Source organism: Pavona decussata, unplaced genomic scaffold, assembly GCF_977016875.1.
Source record: "Pavona decussata unplaced genomic scaffold, jaPavDecu1.1 SCAFFOLD_105, whole genome shotgun sequence".
In the NCBI taxonomy this organism is placed as follows: Eukaryota; Metazoa; Cnidaria; class Anthozoa; order Scleractinia; family Agariciidae; genus Pavona; species Pavona decussata.
In genome coordinates this window covers 1305648-1332500 of record NW_028145519.1, presented here as the reverse complement: position 1 = coordinate 1332500, position 26853 = coordinate 1305648, and the positions used below count along the sequence as shown (strand labels likewise).

The window sequence follows — 26853 nt, the reverse complement described above, 5'->3', positions numbered from 1 at the left end:
TGCTTTAAAAGGTTTAATTATCATGTTTCAAACTAAATTAGTAACCTTCAGTATTAACTGATGGCAATGGTAACCAGACAACTAAACAGGGAAGCACACACACAAACAACAACGACAAAAAACCTCATTTCTTAAATTAAGCAAGCTGAGGGGAAATAAGCGAACTTACAGTAGAAAACGGGAACCACGTTTTTTCCCATAAAATTTTGTCAGGGAGCAAAATGATCGAGCGGGTTTACTTCGACATAACTGAAAGGAAATCAGTACTTTTCTTTAATTACTTATAGATATTGATGAGTGTGCGACTTCAGAAGCAAACGAGTGTGACTCCAATTCCTTATGCACTAATACTGAAGGATCTTATGTCTGCCGCTGTGTGAAAGGCTATCAAGGAGATGGTCTAAGATGCGCAGGTATCTAAATACACTTACCTTCAATATTAGAGAGAACTTTAGATTCTAGTACGACTACGAATACGAGATTTGGCTTCACGTTTTTAGTGAAGTACTAAGAAAGGATATATCCCATGAAGCTTGATTTCATTTTTTGTTAGCAACGAACTTGACGCAGTTGTCTTAAATGATGATAGCTAATCCTTTTCGTGATTCCAAAAAAACTGCAAAAAGACGAGGACTTGTTTTTGGCACTACGCCGTTCTCACAAAAACTCGTAGTCAAAGGACGACAGTTATCTTGTTTTCCCGCCAAAACGACACTGGTTCACGCATGCGCAGTTTTTCTCTATTGAAAAATAAAAACTCGTACCACAATCTAACGGTCACTAACATTTCGACAAGAACGAAAACCCTTAGTGAAATGAACCTACTGGAGTGTAAACACACAAGCCAGTGGGGAACACAATTCGTAACCTTCTCAGATTGTGTCACGCCTGAGAAATACAACATACAGTAAAGATCCCAGCTAGTGCCGGGAGCTCAGTGCATTTTTAGGGCAATTATTGGAGAGAGGGCGCTTATTTCTATTTTAACAAAATCAGAGGAGATTGAAATGTTCAAAATACTTGGTTCGGGAGAATATATCCAATAGCAATGTTTCGCATTACGTCACTATTGATTATTAATGTTCAACCTTGGCCAATTGGCTGTTGAAACAGAGATCTTTTGTTTAATTAATAGTGGACACATTTGAATAACAAAATAATAATGTTTGTAAACAGCCTGTGCGATAAACATCGCTATAACTCTAGTTATCAATCGTGTGTGAGGCTAAAAAAAATAGCCGATAGCAATAGCAAAAGAAAGAAATGTATTCATGTCAACGGATGTGTTCCCTGGGCCTCGGGCAATTGATACATATCGTTTCATGCAGTATATATTCGACCCATGCAAAGTGTGAATCGTAGACGATGCGGCGTAATGGAATTATGGGGTGATCTAGCAATTAGCAGGCGCGTTTTCCGTGTTTTTTGCTCTAAGTATGTAAATTTTAAGGCCTGAAAATCGCACGTGCTTTTATTTTCTAACAAGAAGAATGCAAATAAGCTCATAGGTCAAACGCTTCCCAAAAATCTGTTGGGTCTTATAGTTCATGGTTTATATGTTTTATCTGGCAAGGTTTTTTCAATCGGTTGTAGGTAGTTTACAAGTCTCAATATCATTTCGATGGCAACCAAATAAATAGGACCTTAGGTTTTGGATATTTAATGTCATACCTGGGATTTAAATCTGAAGTGTTGAAAAATGCCACGCCTTGATTTGCTTTTGAACCTGACGCCCTTTTTTCCGTTTCACTTGGAAACCATACTGCCATTCACTGCATTCGTTGAGTTTTCGCGCTAATGTCGAGCCATGTGGTCATCGTGAATGTCTCGGACATTTTCTGCTTTTTTACCTTCCATTCACAACGAAGCCAAGTGTGTAATGTAAATTTACGTTAGAACGCAAAACATGTTTACCATCCGATATCATCACCTGTAAGTCCCACTGAAGCGACGCGGAATGACTTACTTGCTTTGCTTGCGTGAACCTGCGGAATTTTACTAATGAGAAAAATACTGTTTTTGTCATTAGGAAACCTCACTAATTAAAAAAAGCATACTGTTAACCTATCGCCCGGGAATATATGATATTACCCTCCCTCTAGGTCAATTAACCCCAGCTGCAACACTAAGAATATGCAGAAGTAGAAGCTTGGTAAAACTTGTACATTTTACCTGAATCTGATCTCATAATACACTCGCTTTTCTTGGTCAATAGCTTCGCTTTCATTCTCATCCATCACAAATTTCTCCAGACAAGGGCGGGAACTCTTATTGTTATTAGACTCTTATTATTATTATTATTATTATTATTATTATTATTATTATTATTATTATTATTATTATTATTATTGGTTATTAGAAAGTGAGCCGATTTTTTAAGTAGACGCTAAATTGAATCATTATGGCACCTTTTCATATCTGACCGTGTGAAGCTGATAATTGATGTTTTACTTTACGAAGGGTTATTTTAACAAATACGCTATAACCTGCTCCTTCTACTGATTGCAGACATCGATGAATGTGCCAGCTCTGAAACAAACGAGTGCGACACTAATGCTCTGTGTAACAACACTGATGGATCTTATGTCTGTCGATGTATGGAAGGTTTTGAAGGTGATGGGCAAAACTGTACAGGTAAGCTTCGTTCATAGATCTTCAACTTGTAACTGAAGTTATTTGTAATGGTACTTCAGGCATCGCTTTCATTTACCTGTGGCCTGTGGCTGTTATCCATTTTGTGGCTCAAAATTGTTTTATTCAGGAAAAATATTTGTCGCCGTTTCAATCTTCAATCATGTTTCCAACGATACGGTAACAGCTATGCATGTTTTCCCATGAATCGTCTTGCTGTAGTTGCGCATCTGTTTGAATGACAAGTTCACAAACCATTTGAAGTTAACATCAAGTTCTCGTTCTTGACGAACTTGTCTACACTTATCAGCGTAGTCTGAAGAGAAAAAGGAACGCAAAATCAGTTGACTCAGTTTAGACAAAAGTTGAAAAAGTTGTTGTTTGTTTTTTATGATTAGATATTGATGAATGTGCATCTCCCGAAACAAATCAATGTGGCTCCAATTCCTTATGTACCAACACTAAAGGCTCGTTTATCTGCCGCTGTTTGAAAGGATACCAGGGCGATGGTCTAAGTTGCGCAGGTATCTGCTTAACTAAATATCAGTAGTAATGTTGATTAAATGCAGGGAGCATTAAACGGGGAGCGTTTAAGTAATAATAATAATAATAATGATAATAATAATAATAATAATAATAATAATAATAATAATAATAATAATAATGTTTAATGCTTATATTGCGCTATTTACAGCTAATTATGATCAAAAGTGCATCACAGTAATAAAATTATACATAATAATCTAATAATAATAAATAAATAACGACTATATAAGAATTGAAACCCTTTACAATATTACAATATATCCATCTTATAAATACTTCTATAACATACTACTGAACGCCTCTCCAAAATTATTTAATCTCTCATTAATTGTTGCGATTTTTTGACCAGAATTGTGCGTTGTTGGATTAAAACCAGTCTCGCGTACTCTGACCAATCTGAGCAAATTAAGTTATCTATGTATTTTGTATCAAATCGAAGCAAAGCCAAATGTAATTTCAACTTGATTTATAGAAGCCAGTTTTATCACCTATTAAATGTCTCCCAGTGATTGGGCCTGTCACTTAAATTGTGGCTATTATTTTACGCCACGTACGCCATTAATTCTAAGTGAGGAGCTTTACCAACGGCGACGGCGTCGGCAGTGAAAACGTCACTATTAAAATGAATTAACGTTTCCTCAAACGTCGTCGCAATCATTCCAACTCGCTTTAAATGTCAAATGTATGTGTTGAGAAAGGGAAAGAAAATTTCGTCGTCCTGTATTTACGTCCTCCATAAAGCGTCCCATCAGGACATTTCACGTCCTAGTCATGCAGTGACGGCAAAGAAATGTATCAAAAAGTGTAATGCACGTGCAGTTATTGTTTTGGTAATTAAGCTTATTGCTTTTTTGCCGTTCTCGTTGCCGTCGCCGTCGCCGTCGCCGTCGTCGTTGCTAAAGCCTGGTTTCCATATGATGGTCCTTATCGTCCCGATCGCCCTAGTCGCGTGAAAAAAACTGGAGACGATCGGGACGATTGGGACGATCACTAGTTTCAATATAATCGTCTCGTTCGCCTTAGCGCGCGGTCGCCTACAATGTTCCTGGTTCCGACAACGGAATTTTGGCGCGAGATTCGCAAACCAAATTGCGGATGTCAATCGGAGAGCGAACCAATCTAAATTATTTAACTCCGGAGTACGGTACAGTATCACGTCCGCAACGTGATGGAACTGACTTTCTCTTTTTCAGATATCGGCCATACACGCTGCGAACATTCTTGTATTTTTGTTTTTGGCTTCAGCCGAGTCCAAGCCGAATTTCTCCCCGATTGCCTTCGAGCAATTCATTCTCATAAACTTGTTCTTTCATTCTTTACAAAATTTGTTGTAAATGGAAGGATATTAATTTTTTTGAACTTTTTCCATAAAGAGTGAAGTGTTCATTTCCGTAGTTGATGCCGCCATTTTGGAACGCTTTAAGAGCAATGAATCATGGGATAAGAATGATGGTTTCTCGGTTAGCCTTCGATCGTCTCGATCGTTCCGATCAACGTTTCCGTATGATCGTTTCAAATTTACACGATCGTCCCAATCGCCTGAATAGAACTCATTTCCATCCAAGCTATCGCGGTAGTTCTATTCCTCCGGATCGTTAGCGATCGTCCGGGTAGTGTTTCCATATGATCCTCCCGATCGCCTGAACATTATTTGAAACGACTGGGGCGATCGGGACGATCCGGACGATCATATGGAAACCAGGCCTTAAGCTCCCTAATAATGTAATGTACTGTAATATTTATTTATTTATTTATTTATTTATATAGCGCTATTTTCAATTTTCAAAAATAATTGCCAGTAGCGCTTAATAACAACTGTCTTACATGACATCAAGAATTTCAATAGCTTAATTTCAAATGGTAATCCGCATCGTAAGATAGACTCTTAGCAAGTGTTTATGCTGTTTCCACCGTATTGCAGATCTCAACGAATGTGCCAGTGCTGAAACGAACGAATGTGATTTCAATGCCCTCTGCAACAATACCCAAGGATCCTATGTCTGTCGATGTATGAAAGGTTTTGAGGGCGATGGTAGAAATTGTACAGGTAAACGTCGTTTTGAAATCTTGAACTCGTTATTTGCCTTTAAACGTTATGTTTAATGTTATCAAGACTCTTCGTCGTATCCTTGGCTTATTAAGCTACGCTTTTCCTAGAATATCGCCCCCACGTAATCTACGCTCCCCTTCCTACTCACATCTCATCCTCTGTGACATATGGCCAACACGCTTTGTCCTACTCTGCACCTGCTCTACAAAACACTCGTCCGAACACTTTGAAAAATGCTGTATTTTGGCATCTTTTAAAACTGTTCTTTAAATGTTTTTATGGAGGGGTACAATGGGGATGGGAGATATTGTACAGGTAAAGTTATGTTTTAAAAGGCTCAATTATCATTTTTCCAACAGTGAACTCTGTGTCATGCGGCCAACGCGCATTCTCCTATTCTGCACCTGCTCTATAGAACACCCCCCGAACCTTTTGAAAAACGCTGCTTTTGTTCGCATCTTTAAAAACTGTACTTACTTAAGCTATGCCGGCGGGAGCCTTGTGCTCCTGGCAGGTCTAACCATGCCGGATTGGTCTGCGCGGTGAGGGTCCAGACTAAAGCAGCACCAACTGGGGAGCCATAATACCCCTAAGGGAAGGAAAACCCTGACAGAAAACCACCGGCCCTCCAGGTCATGGGGGTTGGGCGGTAGGCCAATCACTTGCCCCCGAAAAAAAAACAGAAGATTACCGAAACTGCAATTTCTCAAGTACTAATTAGCAATGGCGAAGCTGTGGCCGTGGACGGAGGCACAACCGGACACACCATGACGTCAATGGGTGAAAGCCTACGGGAAGCCCACAGACCGACAAGGTCATTGGCAACGCCAAAATCAAGAATGCGTGTGGGATGCTGGAACGTACGAACAATGTACACAGTTGGAAAAGCAGCGCAAATAGCACGAGAGATGGAAAGGTACAGACTTGATCTGTTGGGACTAAGTGAGATACGATGGACAGGAGCAGGACGTATTAAGATGGGAAATGGCTATACAATGATTTATGCTGGAGAAGAAAGTGAGCATCAGAGAGGAGTAGCAATAATGATGACTCAGAACACACAGAAATGCCTAATGGAATGGACAGCAATAAGCAGTCGCATAATAACTGCCCGATTTTACTCCCGCTTCAAAAATACAACTATAATCCAAGTGTACGCTCCGACAAACGAAGCAACAGATGATGAAAAAGACGAATTCTACGAGCAACTTCAAAGAACTTTTGATACATGCAACCGTCATGACATAGTTATTGTTATGGGAGATCTGAATGCAAAGGTTGGTGACGACAACAAGGATGTGGAAGGAATAATGGGAAAACATGGACTGGGTAACATAAACGATAATGGTGAAAGACTATGTGACTTCTGCTCAATGAACGGTCTTGTCATCACAGGAACATGCTTTCCACACCGAACAACTCATAAAGCGACTTGGGTGTCACCTGATGGAAGGACTCAAAATCAGATTGATCACATGATGATCCGTAAAGAATGGGGGAGGTCTGTGGAAGACACACGAGTGTACCGGGGTGCAGATGCAGCAAGCGATCACCTTCTGCTAATCATGAAAATAAAGCTGAAACTACATAGAAACCCAGATAGAGCAAAGACTAATGCAAGACTTGACACAAACAAACTGGAAAACGAAATGTTCAAGTCCAAGTTCAGCGTCGAACTGCGAAACAGATTTGCAGCATTAGAGGTCGAGGAAAAAATCAATGAAGATTGCATGCAAATGGAAAAAATTTACATAGAAACTGCTGAGAAAGTACTAGGCCGGGTGAAAAAGAAAAACAAGCAGTGGTTGAGAGAGGAAACCTGGAAAGCAATAGATCAACGACAGATGATCCACGACAAAATACACTGCACGAAATCAGAGAGAGTAAAAAGCAAGCTACGAGTAGAGTACAAATTGAAAGACAGAGAGGTTAAACGCAGAGCAAGGGAGGATAAACGAGCTTGGCTAGAACAGTTAGGAAATGAAGCAGAAAAGTATGCCGAAAATGGGAGAAATAGGGAACTGTACCAAACAGCAAAGAAAATCACAAACAAGAGACGGCGCCAAGTTGCAGCAATTAAGAACAAGAGGGGTGAGACAATAAAAGACAAGAATGCCAGACTTGAAAGATGGGCTGAACATTTTGAGGAGGTGCTAGTCAGGGAGGCCCCAATGAACCCAATTGAAGAGAACGAAGTGGAGGAAGACGAAATTAGCGAGATGGATACAACAGAGATAAGGGAAGTAGAAGTAAGGGAGGCACTGAAGAAGACAAAGAGTGGAAAAACACCAGGTATAGATGGCATTCCAGCGGAGCTGTACAAAGCAGATAGTGATGTGGCAGTTAAGGAGCTGACAAGACTGTTTGATAAGATATGGCACGAGGAGAAGGTACCTGAACAATGGAAGAAAGGCTTGATAGTAAAAATACCCAAAAAAGGCGACCTGAAAGAGTGCAAGAACTGGCGTGGTGTGACATTGTTACCTGTGGCTAGCAAAGTAATGGGCAGAGTCATCATCCAGAGAATCCAAAACGGGGTAGACAGTGTCCTTAGAAAAGAACAAGCTGGGTTTCGAAAGAACAAGAGCACAGTAGACCAAATATTCATCCTCCGTAACATCATAGAACAGGTGAATGAATGGCAGGCGACACTTTATGCACACTTTGTCGACTTTGAAAAAGCTTTTGACTCAGTACACCGCGAAGGACTGTGGAAAATCATGAAGGCCTATGGGATCCCAGACAAGCTGATAAGAATGGTGAAGATCATGTATGAAGACTTTGAATGTTCAGTACTAGATGAGGGAGAACAAACAAGATGGTTCAAGATCACAACTGGCGTTAAGCAAGGATGTGTCATGTCAGGTTTCTTATTCCTGCTTGCTGTAGACTGGGTAATGCGAAGAACAACAGAAGGACAAAGAAATGGCATCAGATGGAACTTTACAACTACACTTGAAGACCTCGATTTTGCAGACGATATAGTCCTTCTCTCATCAAAACACCAACAAATACAGGACAAGACCAACCGACTAGTAGATAATGCAGGGAGAGTGGGGCTGAAATTGAATGCGCAAAAATGCAAAGTGATGAGAATGAATGCACGAAGAGAAGACAAAGTAATGATTGGAAGAAAGGAAGTTGAAGACGTCGAAGAGTTTGTATATCTGGGCGCGACTGTGACAAAAGAGGGTGGTGGCACGGAAGACATCAAGAAACGTCTAAGCAAGGCACAGGGAGCTTTCTACAACCTCAAGAAGATCTGGAATACAAGGAGCATTGGTCGGAATACAAAAATCAAACTGTTTAAGACTCTGGTACGACCAGTGTTATTGTATGGATGTGAAGCATGGAAATTAACAGCTGCCGAAGAGAAGAAATTGGATAGATTTCAGTTCACATGTCTAAGACGGATATTGAGAGTATGGTGGCCGCAACGCATGAGAAACGACACAATTTCAGAAATAACAGGCGTGAGAAAGATAAGTGACGAAAAACGAAGGAGAAGATGGAACTGGATTGGCCATGTGCTTAGAAAGGACAGGAACGATGATTGTATGGTAGCAATGGGGTGGCAACCCGAGGGAAAGAGGAAAGTGGGGCGACCTAAAATCACGTGGAGGAGGACAGTGGAAAGAGAGTGCAGACAAGAAAGGTGGACCAGCTGGGCTGAAGCCAGGACTGCAGCAAAAGACAGGACTGGTTGGAAAAAGAAAGTTGCAGCCTTATGCGCCTCATGGCGCGGAGAGAACTAACTAACTAAAGTTATGTTTTAAAAGGCTCAATTATCATTTTTCCAACAGTGAACTCTGTGTCATGCGGCCAACGCGCATTCTCCTATTCTGCACCTGCTCTATAGAACACCCCCCCGAACCTTTTGAAAAACGCTGCTTTTGTTGCATCTTTAAAAACTGTACTTACTTAAGCTTTTGAATTTAGTCTCTATGTATAGTTTTTTTTTCTTGCGTTGCAAGTGCTTTAATTTTTTACATCATCATCATCATCACCATTATGATCAACATCATCATCGTCATCGTCGTCGTCGTAATCATCATCCTCATCATCATCATGTTCATCATCATTATAATTGTCTTCTTTCAGTTGTGACACCAATTTTTGAGTGAAATATTTTCGTGAAGCCTACCGCGAACAGCAAGTTTATGAATAGTCGTTACGATGCAACGCTGTTAAGAGCAACATCAACAGCCACAACAGAAAATTTGTTATTCAAAATGACGTCAAAAGGCCACGAGATGAGGTGCTGAACCTCTCTACAGCCAGGAACTGTATATGACGTTTATTTTTCCTTTTATCTACAGATATTGATGAATGTGCATCTTCCGAAACAAACCAATGCGACTCCAATTCCCTGTGCACCAACACTAAAGGATCTTATGTCTGCCGGTGCTTAAAAGGATATCAGGGTGATGGTTTGAGATGTGCAGGTATTCTATATGCCTATTAGTACAGATAATTATGAATAAGAGAACTTTCATTTGCACAGAACTGATCGGCCAGACAAGTCAGTCAAAATGGATCAGATAGTTAATTCTGCAGTGTACGTAAAATGCTTAAGTGAACCCATGGAATTCTTACTGAGCGTTAGTAAGGAAAACACACGAGGCAAAGAAATATATCTTCAACCTCGGCAGGAATCGAACCACGACCTCCGGATTTGATCAACTATTGTTCTAACAACTAAGCTACAAGGCCAGACAGGTTCAAGTCATGACTGTTTTTGGTGGTAGTTGCGGCAATGTGAATGTGAAGGGTACAATGAGGTTGTATCGCTAGACAAAAATCAAAAGGGCCATTTTTGCCGACCTTTGAAAAAATGGTATGCACCGTTTAGAAAAACATTCGAAGGAGTGATCAACTTTGTCTTTTGAATTGAGTCATTCCATTTCCGAAACGACCTGTCTCGCCAGTTCTGGCATTTTACATATGGTTATAATGATTGTTGTGTACTACGTGTATTGAGTTGCTACGATTTATGTTTTTAGTGCAAAATTTTCTGGCCTCTCTAAAAATTGCCAGAGAGGTTGTGCTGGGTCAGTCAGAGTTAACCCAATCTTACATCGTTATTTGATTCTCAAAACAGCTGTTGCATTTAAGATTGATAACTTAATTAATGGTGTTCATTGGAAAATCGCTCAGTTTTGCCTTTTCAACCTGATTGCAGACATTGATGAATGCGCAACGTCTGAATCAAACGAGTGTGATTCTAACGCTCTGTGTACCAACACTGAAGGATCCTATGTTTGTCGATGTATGAAAGGTTTTGAAGGCGATGGATTAAACTGTACAGGTAAAATCTGACAAAGCGTCTGGGTCTCTTTCTTTTCTTGCTAAGTCTTCTTATTCTCAAGTTATTTTAATCATCTTTCTTACTTTTTTTTTCTCAGCTGTTGCACCAGGCTGTTCACCACCTTGCGGTCAAAACGCGTTTTGCCAGGAAGGTGTTGAACCTCCAGTATGTGCCTGCAACTTTGGTTACCAAGGTGACGGATACAACTGCACAGGTTCGTATGACCAGATATTACATGAAAACATGAGGACTTTACATGCTACCTAAAGAATGCATCTCGTGAAAATTAAATCAGGGCAATTAGCACAACAAGTATATACCGCTAACAAGCCGGGGTGTCTTGTATTCGTTGAGGTGACTTTATACCTTCCCTAACTTAGCCGAGGTCATGGACGGTATATCATAGACTTTCATGGACGTCCAGTCGGGTGGCTTCTCGCGACTCCGCCGCTCGCCGCTCATGTTTCGCGTCTTTATTAAGTCAGCTTGTGTCAAGTTTAGGTATACGATAACTTCTGACAATGAAGCAGAAATTTAATACTGGTAGTTGTTTCACAAGCGGAAACGTTTAAGACGTAAACATTTCAGAGGAGTTAAAGCGATCTTCGCGATAGAGCGAAGAGTGTTGGAAATTGTTGTCGTTGTTAATAGGAGTTTCCGTTGTTCCAAATTTATTGCTCACAAGTAAACAAATGGATCTTGAATATACTATTATTTTCAGACAAAGATGAATGTGCAAGTAAAGAAACAAACGAGTGTGATCCTAACGCCCTGTGTACAAACACTGAAGGATCCTATGTCTGTCGGTGTATGAGAGGTTTTGAAGGTGATGGCAGAAACTGCTCAGGTAAATGCTACTTTTTAAAATCTGTACGTTAAAAGTTTCAGGCAATCTGCGTGACTCAGTGCTTACGGCAATGACTTGTTACGAAAGGTCCCGATTACAGCTCCTTGAAGTTTGTTATTGAGCAATCTGGTCAGCATTCCACCTTCTCGGATTCTATAAACTGCTATGTTCTATTGCTAGGGCTTCTTCTATTTGGCTACGGGATGCCAGATGATTCACTATCCCTCCGCTTGCGGTTAAACTGACTCATTCTTTAGTATCAATAGTGCCAGAAAGGTAGACGTCTTCGAATGACTCTAAATACAGCTTCTGTGTGAGAACCGATTTAGAAGGGAAGTTCGTGAAGACGGTATATGCGAAAGATTCTGAACGGTGTTTGGATGAAAACCGGTAGGTAAAGGAGGTTTTGTAAGGGCCTTCTATGAAATGTGATGGTCTCTTACGAAGGATTCTACAGGGAAATGCAGCGCGCGAACCAATCGAAACGCAGAAATGCAGCGCGGAAATGCCGAGCGCGCGAACCAATCGAAACGGGGTTTATGAAGCTTCTCCTTTAACAAAGGTCACTTTAATCCAGGAATAGTCATTCAATGAGAGTCTGCAGCTTTTGGCAATTTGTAACTCTTTTAGCACATTTTTAACATTGCGTTTTCTTCCAGAAATTTCACCTGGTTGCACACCATCTTGCGGTCCAAACGCAGTTTGTCAGGACGGTGCGTGTGTCTGCAGTTCTGGTTTCCAAGGTGACGGATACAACTGTACAGGTTGGTCAGTATACAAATAAATGATGTTTCCCCTTTGTAGCACGAAGAGACTTCATTGACAATAGCTAGATTCTTTTTCTGGGTTTAGCTTCTCCAATAATGACAATAGCGATATTTATTGAGAATGCTTTCTTCACTGGCCGTCGTTTTCTGAGCGGTGTTGTACTCTACCTTATTCATTCGTTCATGGATCGGGTATGTGATATAAATGCAATAATTGCCTGACAGAGGCTGGCTAAGGCGCTTCCAAAGCTTATAATTACATACGATTTCATTCTCATTTATCTGCCATTAAACGTACAGTATATGATATGCGTGCTATATATTAAGCACCTTCATCATCATTATTCGTCATCAACGTTATTACTAAACGAAAGACCACTGCATTTACGTACGCAACTTACGCAGCTGCGAAAAGATAGCCTAAAGAAAATTCAGGAACCGGGCTCGAACCTGTGATCTCTACCGAGTTACGAAGCCAACTGGGACCTGGTCATTATGTTTGTTTGTAATATACCCTTAGACGTGAAGTGATGGAAATTCATATACCTGAACCAACGTATTACAAATTCACATTACGACAAGCTCCAAGTTGGCTTGATAGCTCAGTTGGTAAAGCCTTGCACTCGAATCCCGTTCAAACCTGAATTTTTTCTGACCTTCTTTTCGCAGCTGCTTAAGTTGCGTACATATCTGCGGTGGTCTCTTGTTCGTTTATTAATTCATCCGCAGTTCTAATGTATGAATTTCGTAATTTCACTTCTAATGTCATCATCACTGAACTCTTTAAATCCAGACGTTAATGAATGCCAGAATGACGCACTTAACGAGTGCGACCACAACGCCCTGTGCACCAACACTGAAGGTTTCTACATCTGCCGCTGTCTCAGAGGTTACCAGGGTGATGGCAGGTTTTGCACCGGTAAGGTCATCAGTGTGCTTCACCGCATACCACCCGGTTTATACACACACTATACCGCGTTATATACTTTGAACGTGGAACACCAAAAAAAATACACTCGTCTGTCTCATTCAAATTATTTTTGCTTTGTACATTCTACGCATCTTCCAATCATGCAAGCTCTCTTGGCTAAGAAACCAAGATTTTAGGCTTAGTGGTCTCAAGAAAGTACTGCTTACTAGCTTTCATTTAAATGGTCACACTTCTGGGTTTCATCCGGTGACGTATATTACATTGCATGACTCAAAAATAGGGGGGGGGGGGGGGTGTTTTATCGAGGAAAAAAAACGATTTTCTTTATTTATCGTGTTTGCAGATGTTGATGAATGTGCTAGTGGCGAAACAAATGAGTGCCACTCCAACGCCCTCTGTACAAACAGTGAAGGGTCTTATGTTTGTCGCTGTGAAAGGGGATATTCCGGAGATGGTAGAAATTGTTCTGGTAAGTATGACGCTTCCGATTCTCTATTAATAATCTTTCGTCTTAAGATGTATTCTAATCTCAGCCATTGTACATGATTGTTCCCCATCTTGTGGTCCAAACGCGTCTTGTCAAAAACGCGAAGACCGCCCTGTCTGTAGGTGCAACCCAGGTTACCAAGGCGACGGGAACATTTGTACAGGTTGGTATGAGAAACACGGTGTTGTGGCACACAAGAGTTCTGTCGTTTGCGAATTTCCTTCTCCAGGTGGTTATGTCAAGTGGGAATCATGATTCTCCATTTTAGAAAAAACTCGAAGCAAACAAAAGATGTTTTATTCACTGAAATTACAGTGCATTTGGTATGCCCAACACATTTGTCACGTGCCTCCTATCATATTTCTTGGTTTTAGTGGTGCCTGTTTGTCCCTTGTTGCTGTAAAGCTCATGTCATCTCTTCTTACTAGAACTTCTTTTATTTGATAAATCCCTTAGACACTGACGAGTGTGCGACCGAAGGCACAAACGACTGTGACCCCAATGCGCTGTGTACCAACACTGAAGGTTCCTATGTTTGCCGGTGTCTGAAAGGATACGAGGGGGATGGGAGACGGTGTGCAGGTAAGAGCGTTTGGTGTTTCTTTGTGAATCCCCACTGTCATTTTACATTCTGTGTACGTTTTACTTCCAGCCATCGCACCAGGCTGTTCTCCTTCTTGCGGTCAAAACGCCTTGTGTGAGGATGGCGTATGCGTCTGTGGCCCTGGTTATCAAGGCGACGGATACAATTGCTCAGGCTAGTGATTTTTCTGCGTCATGTGTGTGTATAGTGCCATCAAGAAATGTGACAGTGTCTCTACTCAATACTCCCTCATTTATTTATTTATTTATTTCGCTCGCCCGCGTTTTTGCGTTGTCCGCGGTATACCGAGAGCATGGACAGGCTCCATTGTCTTGAAACACAACAGTTTTAGAGAATATACCTTGACAGATTTACGGCCTGTATACAGTTCGATATAAATTGAACACATTGCAAAGCAACGAACGCAAAAATTGACATTACTCGTGCATCGTAAGTGTCTCCGAGTTTATTACGTTGTTGCTGCATTCAACAAGGAGTTATAAAATCAAAGTGAAGGTCGGTAATCACCAAAAAGACAAAACTAGACAAAATGCAATGGGAAGATATGCAACACCAGCCAAGTACGGAAAAGACATTGCACTTATTTTTTCCTACTTTGGTTCTGCTTCCTATATGCTGGCGTAAGCCTTCCATTTTATGTGACGGATTACAGAATGCAGTATAGCAAACCTAAAGAAAAGGTAAATAAGGGGGTTAGTTCCCAAAGAAACTTTGGGGTTTTGGCTTTATCTACTGATCTTGGCCACTATGAAGAGTTTAGAGTGGTTAAGTTTCCAGCATTAGCACTTCGCTCTTATCGAAACGTCAGCTCTCGCTTTGACGGAGGGCGAACGTTCGAAACATTAGCTCTCGAATCTCTTTACAGTGGCCAAATTACCTTATCACTAACTCAGTTGATGAAACCAAAGATTCGTAAAGTAAAAGTAGATTACTTTGGCTCTCTGTTAAATTCCTTCTATGAAAGTTATTTCAAAACCGTCATATAGCAACTGCCTCCTTTTATCCTATAGACAACGATGAATGCACAAGCTCGGAAACAAATGAATGTCACGCCAACGCCTTATGTACGAACACTGAAGGATCCTATATCTGCCGTTGTGTGAAAGGTTTCCGGGGTGATGGAAGGGAGTGCACAGGTAACAACTTATCTGAGAATTCCAACTTTTTTTCTAATGTAGTGTAAACTATTTGTTTACCATCCTGTTCAGCGTCTTGTGTCTTCTGGTTAAATTGCATCTTGTTAGGAAAGTGGTAACCTTCCTGTTCGTGTATGTAAAGTCCTTGGTACGCAGTACAACATTTATTGATCAACAAACTTTGTAACCGAAGTTCAAGAAATGTTGAACGGTATAATTTCACGCCATGCTGGACGTTGAACTTTGTTGAACAGAATTGGGGCCGGCTTCTATTCTATCCAACAACGTTCAACATGTTGATGGCAAAGTAAAATATCAAGAACTTTATCAAGGTGCCAAGAAGTCTTGACAGCGTTCAACATTTGTTGAGCAACAAACGTTGAACGATGTTTAACCGTCTCTTGCTGGCCTTATCCTGGTTTTCAAGGCAACAGGTTAGTGTAAAGATTGGGAGTGTACACGATATGTCCATAGTCACGTGAACTTATTTCTACAAATTTTCTTGTCTTTCCCCTGAACTAGACTTGTTACTTAGCAGCGCTCGTCTTCAACCCGGGAACTTTTTCCCTCCTTATTTTTAGACATTGATGAATGTGCAAGTTCCGAGACTAACGAGTGTGATGCCAACGCACTATGTACCAACACTGAAGGGTCGTATGTCTGCCGCTGCCTTAGAGGGTTTACAGGAGATGGTAAAACGTGCACCGGTAAACATTATTCTTCTTTTATTTTTTCGGGTTGGTATTTAAATCACATAAAGCTCAATTCCGACGTGACGAAGACGAGATGAGTTAAAAAGTGAGGCTTGACTACAACGGAGCAGAACACACTGTATCAGTCAAACATCGGCAGCATGTTCCAAGCATTATAACACTATGACCTAGTGTTGACAAACTTGATGGACTGGAAAATTAATTTCGAGTCTGGAGACGAAGGTCTAAATCGAAGTGTTCCTGTCTTCAAAACAAATTGCAATTGAATTTGGTAAAATGGAGGGACTGGACCATGGGCAAAGTTTATGGCTATTGTTACATGAACTTATTTTCGTCATTTTTTCGTCTTTCATTTTCTCGTCTCGTCCTTAGTCGTTGAAGAAGTGGTCTGTGACACCCCATGCATTGGGAACAAAGTTTGCCGGAAAAACAGCGGAATCCCTGAATGTGTGTGTAAAGATGGATTTACCGGTGAAGACATTTGTACAGGTATATTGAATTAGTTCAGTGAAGATGCTTTCACGGGCCTCATTGTGCCAAGTGAGGCATAAACTAAGGTATGGATAAAAGCTGTGTTTTTTGTTACTTCTTCACGGTGCTTACCTGTTTGATACTTTCGTTAGATATTGATGAGTGTGAAGATGGAAACGATTGTGATTCCAACGCCCTATGCACGAACACAGAAGGATCTTATGTCTGTCGCTGCTTCCGAGGTTTTGAGGGTGACGGAAGGAACTGCACCGGTATGTGTTTGTGGTATAACCGTCATAAACGATTTGCGATAATTTCTGCGGGATCGAATTCTTGTAATTTAGAAAGATAGACATCTCCTGGAGGGATAAGGCTTTTCCGATTCCAAAGAGCTTAGTTTATCCGGTGCAAAACGACAATTGGAACGAGTACCAACAAGCACATCCGCATGTTACTGTACGCAGGTCCTTGAGCAAAGTTAAATAAACGTTTATGTTGATCGTATTTGGGCCTCGCCTCTTCCCCATTCTCTTCTTTATCTAAACATTCGCCCATCGTGAACAACCCCGCAGTAATGTACGCTACAGCACTGTATTTTGGCTTTATTAATATTATTTATAGTTTTTGGTCCAATCGAAAAATCTTTCTGCAGGAAATAACCTTGGTGGCTTTTTAGGCGCGTTCGACTGAAATTCGTAAATAGAAACGAAAACCTGCAAAACTCGTTTCTTTAAAAGGATCACACTCCTTCAAGTAGCTTTAGACAATGATTGATTTTTATTTTCAGCTGTAGCAGTTGACTGTTCTCCATCCTGCGGTCCGAACGCTTTTTGTCAGAAAGATGTTGGATTTCCCGTATGTATGTGCAATTCTGGTTACCAAGGTGATGGATACAGTTGTACAGGTTCGTATGAAAGACAGCATATGATGTCTAGAAAACGATTAATAAGGGTACCTTAACTAATACATTGACCCTGAATATCAAAATGTACACTCCTTACTTACGACTAGTGTAGCTTCATTCGCAGCAAATAAAGGGTTCATCATTGACCTTAAAATACATACATACATACATACATACATACATACATACATACATACATACAGACAGACAGACAGACAGACGTACATACATACATACATACATACATACATACATACATACATACATACATACATACATACATACCTACGTACGTACGTACATACATACATACATAGTTTATTCAAGATGCAAGCCTAAGTTACAAAGAAAAAGACATCTTGAAAGGGAAATAAGGAGGTTATCCCTATGTTAATACTCTTCAACATAAAACATGCAGAAAGTATTTAAAAAATAAAATATCAAGAATTAAGAATTAAGAAAATTTTAGAATAATAATGGTAAAACTCATTAATTAAGCATCGAAGTACAGTTTTAAAATGAAATTAACTATAACTTATTATCTTGATTTGCAACAGATCTAGATGAGTGTTCAAGTCCTGAAGCAAACGACTGTCACTCGAGAGCCCTGTGTACCAACACTGACGGTGCCTATGTTTGTCGCTGTTTCAGAGGATTTTCTGCTGATGGGAGAAACTGCACAGGTGAGTCGTAGTTCGATGACTGTTACTGAAGCAGGCGAACTATGACGAGCTACCCTTTCCTATTCCAGAGGGAAAAAAAATTATCCTTGATTATATAAGCGCCTTGGAATTTTTCTTTTTCTTTTTCAGATTTTTATTCAAATTGTTCACTTCAAATTGTTTTATTCTTCAGAATATTATCCCCATTGGAATACTGTCTAACTTGTCTAGTTGTCTTGTACATTGGAAAGAAAATCCCACTCCTACTGATTAAAGCGGTTCTTTACGCCGGTCCGCTGTAAAATAACCTTAAGTAAACGCGGGATGAAGTTGAAAGTCGTGTTTTAAAATAAAACTCTCTACAGTCACTACAATGATTCAAGGTTTATTTCATTAGTCATAAGGTCAATAGAAGAAAATTTGTGCGTATTTCTAGAGAATTAATAGAAACACTCTTTGGAGACTGGGAAGCGCTTGTCTGATGTTTGTGTTTACAGGACAGTTCCTTAATCTCCCAAACTACTACTCGACCCGGTGTGTTTCTATTGTGAGTTTCGAGAATGCTATCGCGCGATGAATAGAGTAAATACCATAACCTGGTACAGAACGCGGTTATTTAGAGTACGTACAAAGAGGCTTTTCCAAAGCTAAATATAGATACTCTTGACTCATCCACTGAATTGTTGAATTAAGTACTATAAGTGGGTTCTAACCCTTTTCTCTTACATAGATGTCGATGAATGTGCAACCTCGGAAAGTAACGATTGTGATCCCAACGCCTTATGTACCAACACTGAAGGATCGTATGTCTGCCGCTGTTTTAGAGACTTTGAGGGAGATGGTAAAATCTGCACAGGTAAACTATTTCGTCATTAGATGTGTCATGTACTTTATGTAAAGGAGTGTTATCCGAATTTCCAAACACCGAGAAGTGGCAAAGCCGAATTTGTCCTTAAATAACTTCGAGGTGTTTGGAAAGCGAATGAAACACTCTTTCGAGTGTTCAATTGAGCGTCTCCGACCATTAATAATTCTTCGATAAATTTAAAGCAAAAGTTCCCAACCCTCCTTCACGTAAGGGACTTCCTTTTTTTGTTCATGAATTATTATTAAATACATTAATAAGTACATTAAGGAAAGATATTTTCCGAAAGTAGGTCTGTTAATCTGTCGGTATACTGTATTGAGTACATGGAAATACAAAAAATAAAAATCATGATTGGTCGATGGAAGTTGAACCCATAATCTTCTGCACACAGGTCGGATCCTCTAAGCACTGATCTACAGGTAGACTTGTGGAGAAAGAGCTATAAGTCAATGTATTTTATTCACATGTCACCTGTCGATCAACGTCACTCGGATCAGTTATACCGGGTATGCCTTTAGTGTTCAGTCACGTTCATAGCTGTAACAGGAAGTTATATTATATAAACTACAAATCCAATAAATAACCACGAGTCTCCCTGATGGTGGCTCAGTGGTTAGAGTAACAAGCTATCTGTGTTTGGAGGGTCACCTTTTGATCCCCTTTGGGGACTAAGAATTTCTTTTTGCAGTCCCATGATTGTGATTTCATCTGTCTTCTTACAAGATTTCAAGTTGTTATTTTTCACCAATTTCCTTTCCTTTCCTCTATTGGTAATAGAAAAGCCTATCTGCGATCCCCCATGCTCTGAAAACAAAGTGTGCCGGAATGACAGTGGAACTCCTGAGTGTTTATGTGCAGATGGTTTTACAGCTGACGAAGACAGTTGCACAGGTACATAAAACAACTCCACTTGAGGAAGAAATTGACATGGATTTCTATTCCGGTTGGTGGCGTACCAAGGAAAAGCAAACGTAAAACACACATTCAAAGGTGGTCCGTCACCTGGTAGAGATAATAGAGTTTGAAGACTAGTCTTCGTTTTCGCTTAGTTTTGGTTTGAGAGTTGTGGTCGTTTACCCAGGGGCCAGTCAGAAAGAGTCTCCTGGAATAGGTCTTTGAAGAAGGGAAATGTAGGTTCTAGTTGAGCGATGAGGGTCGAGAGAATTTCAAGGAGATTAACTGCCGTTTGGTATGGTTATAAAAACGGCATCCACTTTTATCGTAATTTTACTGGCTGTAAGCCAAATAACTATTGTAAGCTGTAAAACAGATGCAAGGTGTATATCCTTTATTCTTTTCCAGTCGTGACCTTTGTTTGTTACTTTTTAGACATAGATGAATGCGCAAATCCTGACCTGAACGTCTGTGACGTCAACGCCCTGTGTAGCAACACTGAAGGATCCTACGTGTGCCGCTGTCTTCCAGGATACGAGGGTGATGGGATAACTTGTTCAGGTATTTGTAAAATGTTGTGTAAATCCTTTAAGTCCTTTGAAGTATGAAGGAAATGATCATCGAAGATAAATTTGCTGATGTTCTAACAAATTCTACCCAATAGAGGCATAAGAACTAGGTAAAGAAAAGTGAGGAGTAAATGCATGTTGACATGTCTTTCTTTAGACACTGGTTACTGAATCCAGCGTTTCACTAGCAGCCCATTCAGGGGACGTTAGTGATGATTCATTTAACAAACAGGAAGTGAAACTACAGCAGTTGTGGTACGGTCTCCGTAGTCTACTAAAACGCCGTTCTTTGGGCTTCTTACTTAGTAGACTAGTTGCTCTAGGGACATTTAAAGATTGTATTTTACATTACATTTTTAGACACTCAACTGAATTGGGATATCACCAAAGCACTTTCTCAATTAACATCACAGTTCGGTCATACGAAGTCTTGTTATTGACCTTATCCATAACCCTGAAACATGCACACTGTAAATAATAAGGAAATTATTGTTATTCGTTAGTACTGTAGTTAAAGTAATTTTTACTTACGTTAGACAAAGATGAATGCGCAGATAAAGACGCAAACGGTTGTGACCCTAACGCGATGTGCACTAACACCGAAGGATCCTATGTCTGTCGCTGTTTCAGAGGCTACCAGGGCGATGGGAAAAGTTGTACAGGTATTTTGTTTTATATGACAAGCGTAAACTGCCTGTGCTATTCCTGTCCAAATTCTTGTCCTTTAGCAACATCACAATGAATGAATTAATAGCTTTATGATTTTCAATTAATCAAGTACTCAGGAAAGTGTACTATTTCGACAGCGATTTTCCTTGCAAATCTTGTTGAGCTTCACTCAGTGCAAGTCTGCAAATTCAAATCAAGCGTATAAACCAGCTGCGATTTCGGTACGTTCTCCAAGATACCTGCAAATTTGCGTAGAGATGAATGCGCCCATGGAGACACAAACGGGTATTCATGTGGTCTTAATGTTGGAAACCTGTGCAAAATCGCGCTGAAATCACTACTAGTTCACCCACGCGATTTAGGTGCAGCAAAAGCTGGATTAAAATTGAACAAACATCGATATTGCACGTGTATTTTGAGGCATCGTCCTTGAGAAATCCAGGTTTTTTGGATCATAACAAAATGTGCAAACGCAAGCGCAGTAACGAAAGTGAGGCACCGTCCTCGACTCTCGTTCTGCTGAAAAACGCCGGCTGGAGGTGGCTGACGTTGTCCGTCAACTAAGTCAATGTTTTGGCGCATTTTAGATAAGGACGAATGTGCAAGTGAAGACCTTAATGACTGCGACCCTAATGCCTTGTGTACCAACACTGAGGGATCATATGTCTGTCGCTGTATGAGGGGGTACGAGGGAGACGGCAAAAGCTGTACAGGTATTTGTTCCTTGTTGTGTTTCTGGGTCCTTCTTAAATCTTCGTTATTTCTAAGCTCTTTGAACCAACCTTTCCACTGTTTATATGGCTTGATTTCAGTGTCTCCCACTGCCTGTTCTCCAAGCTGTGGTTCAAACGCATTTTGCGAAGAAAATGGTGGAGTCCCTCAGTGTGTGTGTAGTTTTGGTTACCAAGGTGACGGATTCAACTGCTCAGGTTTGTATGAGAAAGATAAGAGAACTTGTCTTTCTTATAACAAAAGGCTTTCTTACCTTTATATTTAGGGAAAATGGTATCCTCCATTTTCGTGTTATTTTTTGTTTTGTTTTTCTTAAAGCTAATCAAAGTCTTTCGATGGAAATGCTATATGTGGTTGAAAGAACATTGATATTGTATTGCGTGACAATAATCATTTTTATGAGCAAGGACCAACCTCAATATATATTATAAAATTTGGTGCTTAGAATCTGAGTTTTAGCATCACTTATTTAAAAATATAATCACATTACACAACGAAATGGCAGTAAATGACGTGTCAAGTTGTTAACGTCTATGCGGAAGAACTGCCAGTCGTAACATTTTCTCATAACGTTTCCCAGATATCGATGAATGCGAAGATTTCAATGGAATTGCGTGTGATCCCAACGCCTTGTGTACAAACACTGAAGGATCCTATGTTTGTCGCTGCATCCGTGGTTTTCAAGGAGATGGTCAAAGCTGCACAGGTACAAATAAATGATTTGCTCACTGATAATTTATCGGATTCATACTCAAATTCATAATCTTTTTTACAGAGTTTGAACTAAACGCCAGCTTTTACTGACGAGGGAAAGGAATAAAATAGTCCATCCAGTTGCAAAAGCGGAGTACATCCTACCAATTTTTAACTATTTTATTGAAACAAACAAAAGAACGTACTTTACTTATTCGGCGATTTTCCTGGTCGTTCACACTCTGTTGTTCTTTTCAGAACATTTAAAAGTATTTTGCTTAGATGCAAGCATAACAACAAACAAACAAAAAGCGTTATCTCAGTAATTTTGTATATTTTCTTAGACGTTGACGAATGTACCGACTCCCAATCAAACGAGTGTGACTCCAACGCCCTGTGTACCAACACTGAAGGATCCTATGTGTGTCGCTGTATGAGAGGATACGAAGGAGATGGAACAGCTTGCTCAGGTAAAACCTCTATTGTATTTGTATATAACTCGTTCTTTCTATTACTCTTTCATTTCACCTGTGACCTAGAGCAGTTTTGAAACCAAAGTAATTTCTCTGGCCAATCACAACGGACAATGAACCAATCAGATTTTGAAGCAAATACATGTAACAGGTGTCAAACGCGAGAAAACGCGTGTCATGACGTCATGTACGATTGGTTTTGGTTACACTTCCCATTGACTGAGAAAATGACGGGAACATTGCCAAATGTTTACAGACCGCAGTAAAGCGAACCCAAAACAAACACGGAATTACTTTCGTCCTTCAATATAAAACTTACTCTACGATACTTTCATGTAAGAATTGAATCATTTTCTCGGTCTACTACAGATACAGATGAATGCGCAAGTCCTGAAACAAACGAGTGTCTTTCAAGTGGTCTGTGTACCAACACTGAGGGTTCATATGTCTGCCGGTGTCTTAGAGGTTATACTGGTGATGGAAGAAACTGTACAGGTAATGCTGCCAGCTGAAAATCTTCTGGTGAATGACGAAAATAATAAATAATTAATAATTTTATGTAAGTGTCGAAGCATTTAGCACTGTAGTGCTAATTGGGGACACTAAAATCAGTGAAATAAATACACAAACTGAACATAACATTTGTTAAAAGTCCCAAATGGTGGGAGGCAAGCCAGTTGGCTATTTAAAAAGCGTGTGGTTGGATTTCGAAATTGGGCTGCCCTGAAACAAATCCAAGTGGTGAAAGCGGGACTTGGACCCTGGACCTTCGGATAACAAGTCCAGCGCCCTAACCACCAGGCCATGCCGCTTCCTTCATTCGCAATGAAAAAATGTGTCCTTCGCATTTTGAATAGATCACTCAGTAAAGGCAGATGCACGCAATGAAAAACTCTTGACCGGTTGCAGATTTCGTTGTTGCATTGCTGATTGCAGTTTTTTTTTCTGCAGATGTTGATGAATGTGAAAATCCAAAAACCAATGATTGTGATCCTAACGCACTGTGTACCAACACAGACGGATCCTACGTTTGTCGTTGCATTAAGGGATACAAGGGAGACGGCAAGGAATGTACAGGTACTGCTAGGCATTAAACTGAGTTGATCAAAAATTATTATTTTTTTTTGTTTTCACATAGCGGCTCCACCTTTTTATTCAAGGTCGCTGCAACTTTGAGTCTGTTGGTGAAATCCATAGTGTTACCATTTAAATGAAAGCTCTTGAGCAGTACGTTCAAATGTGGGAAATTTTCCAAACCATAATGTGGGATTTCTCTTTCTTCAAAACCGGACACTTTTGGAACTAATTGTAGTAATAGTCTGGCTGTGGTTTGGAAAATCTCATCTCCAGCTCTGCAGGCACTAAGCAGGCGACGTTCATTTGGACCATTTGTTGACATATGTCCTTTTTAACGCAATTCAGCGATTTCTCCCTCAGCAATTTATCTGGTATCTCCTCTACACAAAACGAAGCAATCACTACCAGTTTTTTACAGCAGATTTTATATTATCAATTTAACCAAATTTATCTCCTTTTCTTTCTCGTTAATTAAAGAAAAGCCGGTTTGTGTTCCTCCTTGCAACGGAAACAAAGTATGCCTGGATTACACCGGAGTTCCTGAATGTGTGTGTAAAGATGGATTTAGCGGGGAGGACATTTGCAAAGGTAATTGATAAAAAATTTAACTTCCTCATTCCTAAATCTTGAATTCCTTGCAAGCGACTACCAGATGATCCTCTGAGAGATTCTAAATCGAACTTTTGCTTTGACTGAGTGGGGATTCAAACGGGATTTTGTGGTGCCTTTCTTGTACAGACAACGCGACAACTGTTGTCAGGCGCAGAATTTTGTGAGAGAGTCCGTGGGCAAACTTTGTTTGTGGCAAATTAGGGAAGAGGGCCGACAAATGCATGATACTTTAAAAGAGTCGCGTCGTTATTTCAAAGGAAGTTCAATTTGGAACTACAGTTTAAGGTGCAAACAAACCCAGCTTCGTTGTATGACTTCTTGAATTTCGTGTTTATTTGTCAATTTTTAAAATTCGCTTTAGACATTGATGAATGCGCGAACGAGGATGAGAATGACTGTGATGCTAACGCCCTGTGCACCAACACTGAAGGATCTTACGTTTGTCGCTGTATGAGAGGATACAAAGGAGATGGCCAGAATTGTGCAGGTATAGATACGTTTTGTAACTGTTAATCTCAGCACTGATATCAAATTTAACAAACGTAAATAGAGATTATAATCAAGCGTTACGTGATACCAGAAACGTTGACAACTTCAGACAAACTGTGGTCATGTACCATTCATTATTAAGACCCGGAATTTTTATGTTGAAAATTTAAATGGTAGCGCTCATTTCAGTGGGAACATTTTGGAAAGGATATTAATCCTCAGACTAATTGCTCTTTTCCCACACCCACCAAAATAACTGGAACTGAAATTCCAGTACTGCTTGCCAAAGCGACGCCAGCCCCACCCTTATTGTTGCGCTTTCGCGCCCTTTTCGGTGTTCCGCGAAGCATTTTAGATGGCGACCGCGAACGTTTACAAGGCCCACTTTTGACGTAATTAGTAGAAATCGTAAACGGCATCCGACTCACAGCTAGTACTACGGGAAATGCCCCATTCTGACCGTTTTCATTTTTCGTGCAAGTTGTAACACTCCTTGTTTCTCTTAGATTCAGATGAATGTGCGATTGAAGACACAAACGATTGTGATTCCAACTCTCTGTGCACAAACACCGAAGGATCCTATGTATGTCGCTGTTTAAAAGGTTTTGAGGGCGACGGAAGAAACTGTTCAGGTGAATGTAGCTTTTCGGTTTCGATTTTTCAATATATCTTTTAATGTATAGAACTGTAAAAGTAGATTAATCTGATAATGCAGTTTAAAATATTTATGTACTTACTTTTAGTTTTGAGGTCACTTGGTGTTATTACTGGTCTTTAAACCGGAAGAACGCTTCCGTACCGATATTCTATAGATTCCTTTTAATTAAAGGCGAAACAAAAACAGCAGCATGTTTGATAAGAAAGTATTTTGACAGAACGACAGTTTGTGTCATTTCAGTTTTTAGTATTATAAATTCAGCTTTGATGAATTCTATCTTTCTCTGAGAATACCCCTGTGTAACTTACGAGTGCAATGTAATTAACAGGTCCAAGCATCCTCTTTCAACGTCTCAAAATTAGAGTTTTGAAGAAATCTGTGTATTTTTTTACGTCGTACAAATAGTTGGTATAATTTTTCTCTCTTTTTTTCCACAAACTGTGCAGATGTTGACGAATGTGCCAGTGCAGAAACAAACGATTGTGACCCCAATGCGCTGTGTACCAACAGTGAAGGAACCTACGTGTGCCGCTGTTTAAAAGGTTTTGAGGGAGATGGGAAAAATTGTACAGGTAAGTTGTTATTGACGATGTTTTGTTGATCCCTTTTATTGCATTCTCGAATTAACAAGCCATTGTGTTTGCAAAATTCTCAGCCATTCTCCCTGCCTGTTCACCATCCTGTGGTCCCAACGCCGTTTGCCAAGAGGAAGGTGGACCTCCTGTTTGTGTTTGTGATTTTGGGTTCGATGGGGATGGATACAGATGCACTGGCAAGTTTTAATTTTCTTTGTTCATTTGTTATTTTCCTGTCGTGGAACGATTACGTTTTTCTTAAGATCCGAGTGGGTCTTAACTCAATTTAGCCTACTTTTCTTTCTTTTTGAGATTCTATTTAATAAATAGACATCCGTTTTCTCTGTTTCTGTCCCCTTATTGATGGTAAATTGCGTCAAAACAAAGTCAGGGTTTAAGAAAATAAATTGTTTCCTGATCCTTTCATTTGAAGTTTAGAAAACAAAATTAGCTTTTAGGATCCAAATAAGTTAAAGCGTTACAAGCT

At 40.1% G+C, this 26853-nt stretch overlaps 1 protein-coding gene across 4 annotated transcripts in view; it reads left to right on the top strand.

Moving 5' to 3' along the window:
* LOC146471294 (uncharacterized) overlaps positions 1–26853 on the top strand; it is a 130782-nt gene that overhangs the window by 34783 nt on the left and 69146 nt on the right. For all 4 annotated transcript variants that reach the window (XM_085120980.1, XM_085120979.1, XM_085120978.1 and 1 more), the window contains exons 20-53: positions 288–413; positions 2509–2634; positions 3030–3155; positions 5099–5224; positions 9547–9672; positions 10410–10535; positions 10633–10749; positions 11257–11382; positions 12042–12146; positions 12943–13068; positions 13424–13549; positions 14024–14149; positions 14220–14324; positions 15182–15307; positions 15889–16014; positions 16393–16509; positions 16644–16763; positions 17279–17395; positions 17953–18078; positions 18788–18913; positions 19703–19816; positions 20255–20380; positions 20925–21050; positions 21645–21770; positions 21870–21986; positions 22370–22495; positions 22827–22952; positions 23325–23450; positions 23907–24032; positions 24510–24620; positions 25006–25131; positions 25640–25765; positions 26238–26363; positions 26447–26563. In XM_085120980.1, coding sequence (XP_084977106.1) covers positions 288–413; positions 2509–2634; positions 3030–3155; positions 5099–5224; positions 9547–9672; positions 10410–10535; positions 10633–10749; positions 11257–11382; positions 12042–12146; positions 12943–13068; positions 13424–13549; positions 14024–14149; positions 14220–14324; positions 15182–15307; positions 15889–16014; positions 16393–16509; positions 16644–16763; positions 17279–17395; positions 17953–18078; positions 18788–18913; positions 19703–19816; positions 20255–20380; positions 20925–21050; positions 21645–21770; positions 21870–21986; positions 22370–22495; positions 22827–22952; positions 23325–23450; positions 23907–24032; positions 24510–24620; positions 25006–25131; positions 25640–25765; positions 26238–26363; positions 26447–26563 — 4164 coding nt within the window. The remainder of the gene's footprint in view (positions 1–287; positions 414–2508; positions 2635–3029; positions 3156–5098; positions 5225–9546; positions 9673–10409; positions 10536–10632; positions 10750–11256; positions 11383–12041; positions 12147–12942; positions 13069–13423; positions 13550–14023; positions 14150–14219; positions 14325–15181; positions 15308–15888; positions 16015–16392; positions 16510–16643; positions 16764–17278; positions 17396–17952; positions 18079–18787; positions 18914–19702; positions 19817–20254; positions 20381–20924; positions 21051–21644; positions 21771–21869; positions 21987–22369; positions 22496–22826; positions 22953–23324; positions 23451–23906; positions 24033–24509; positions 24621–25005; positions 25132–25639; positions 25766–26237; positions 26364–26446; positions 26564–26853) is intronic.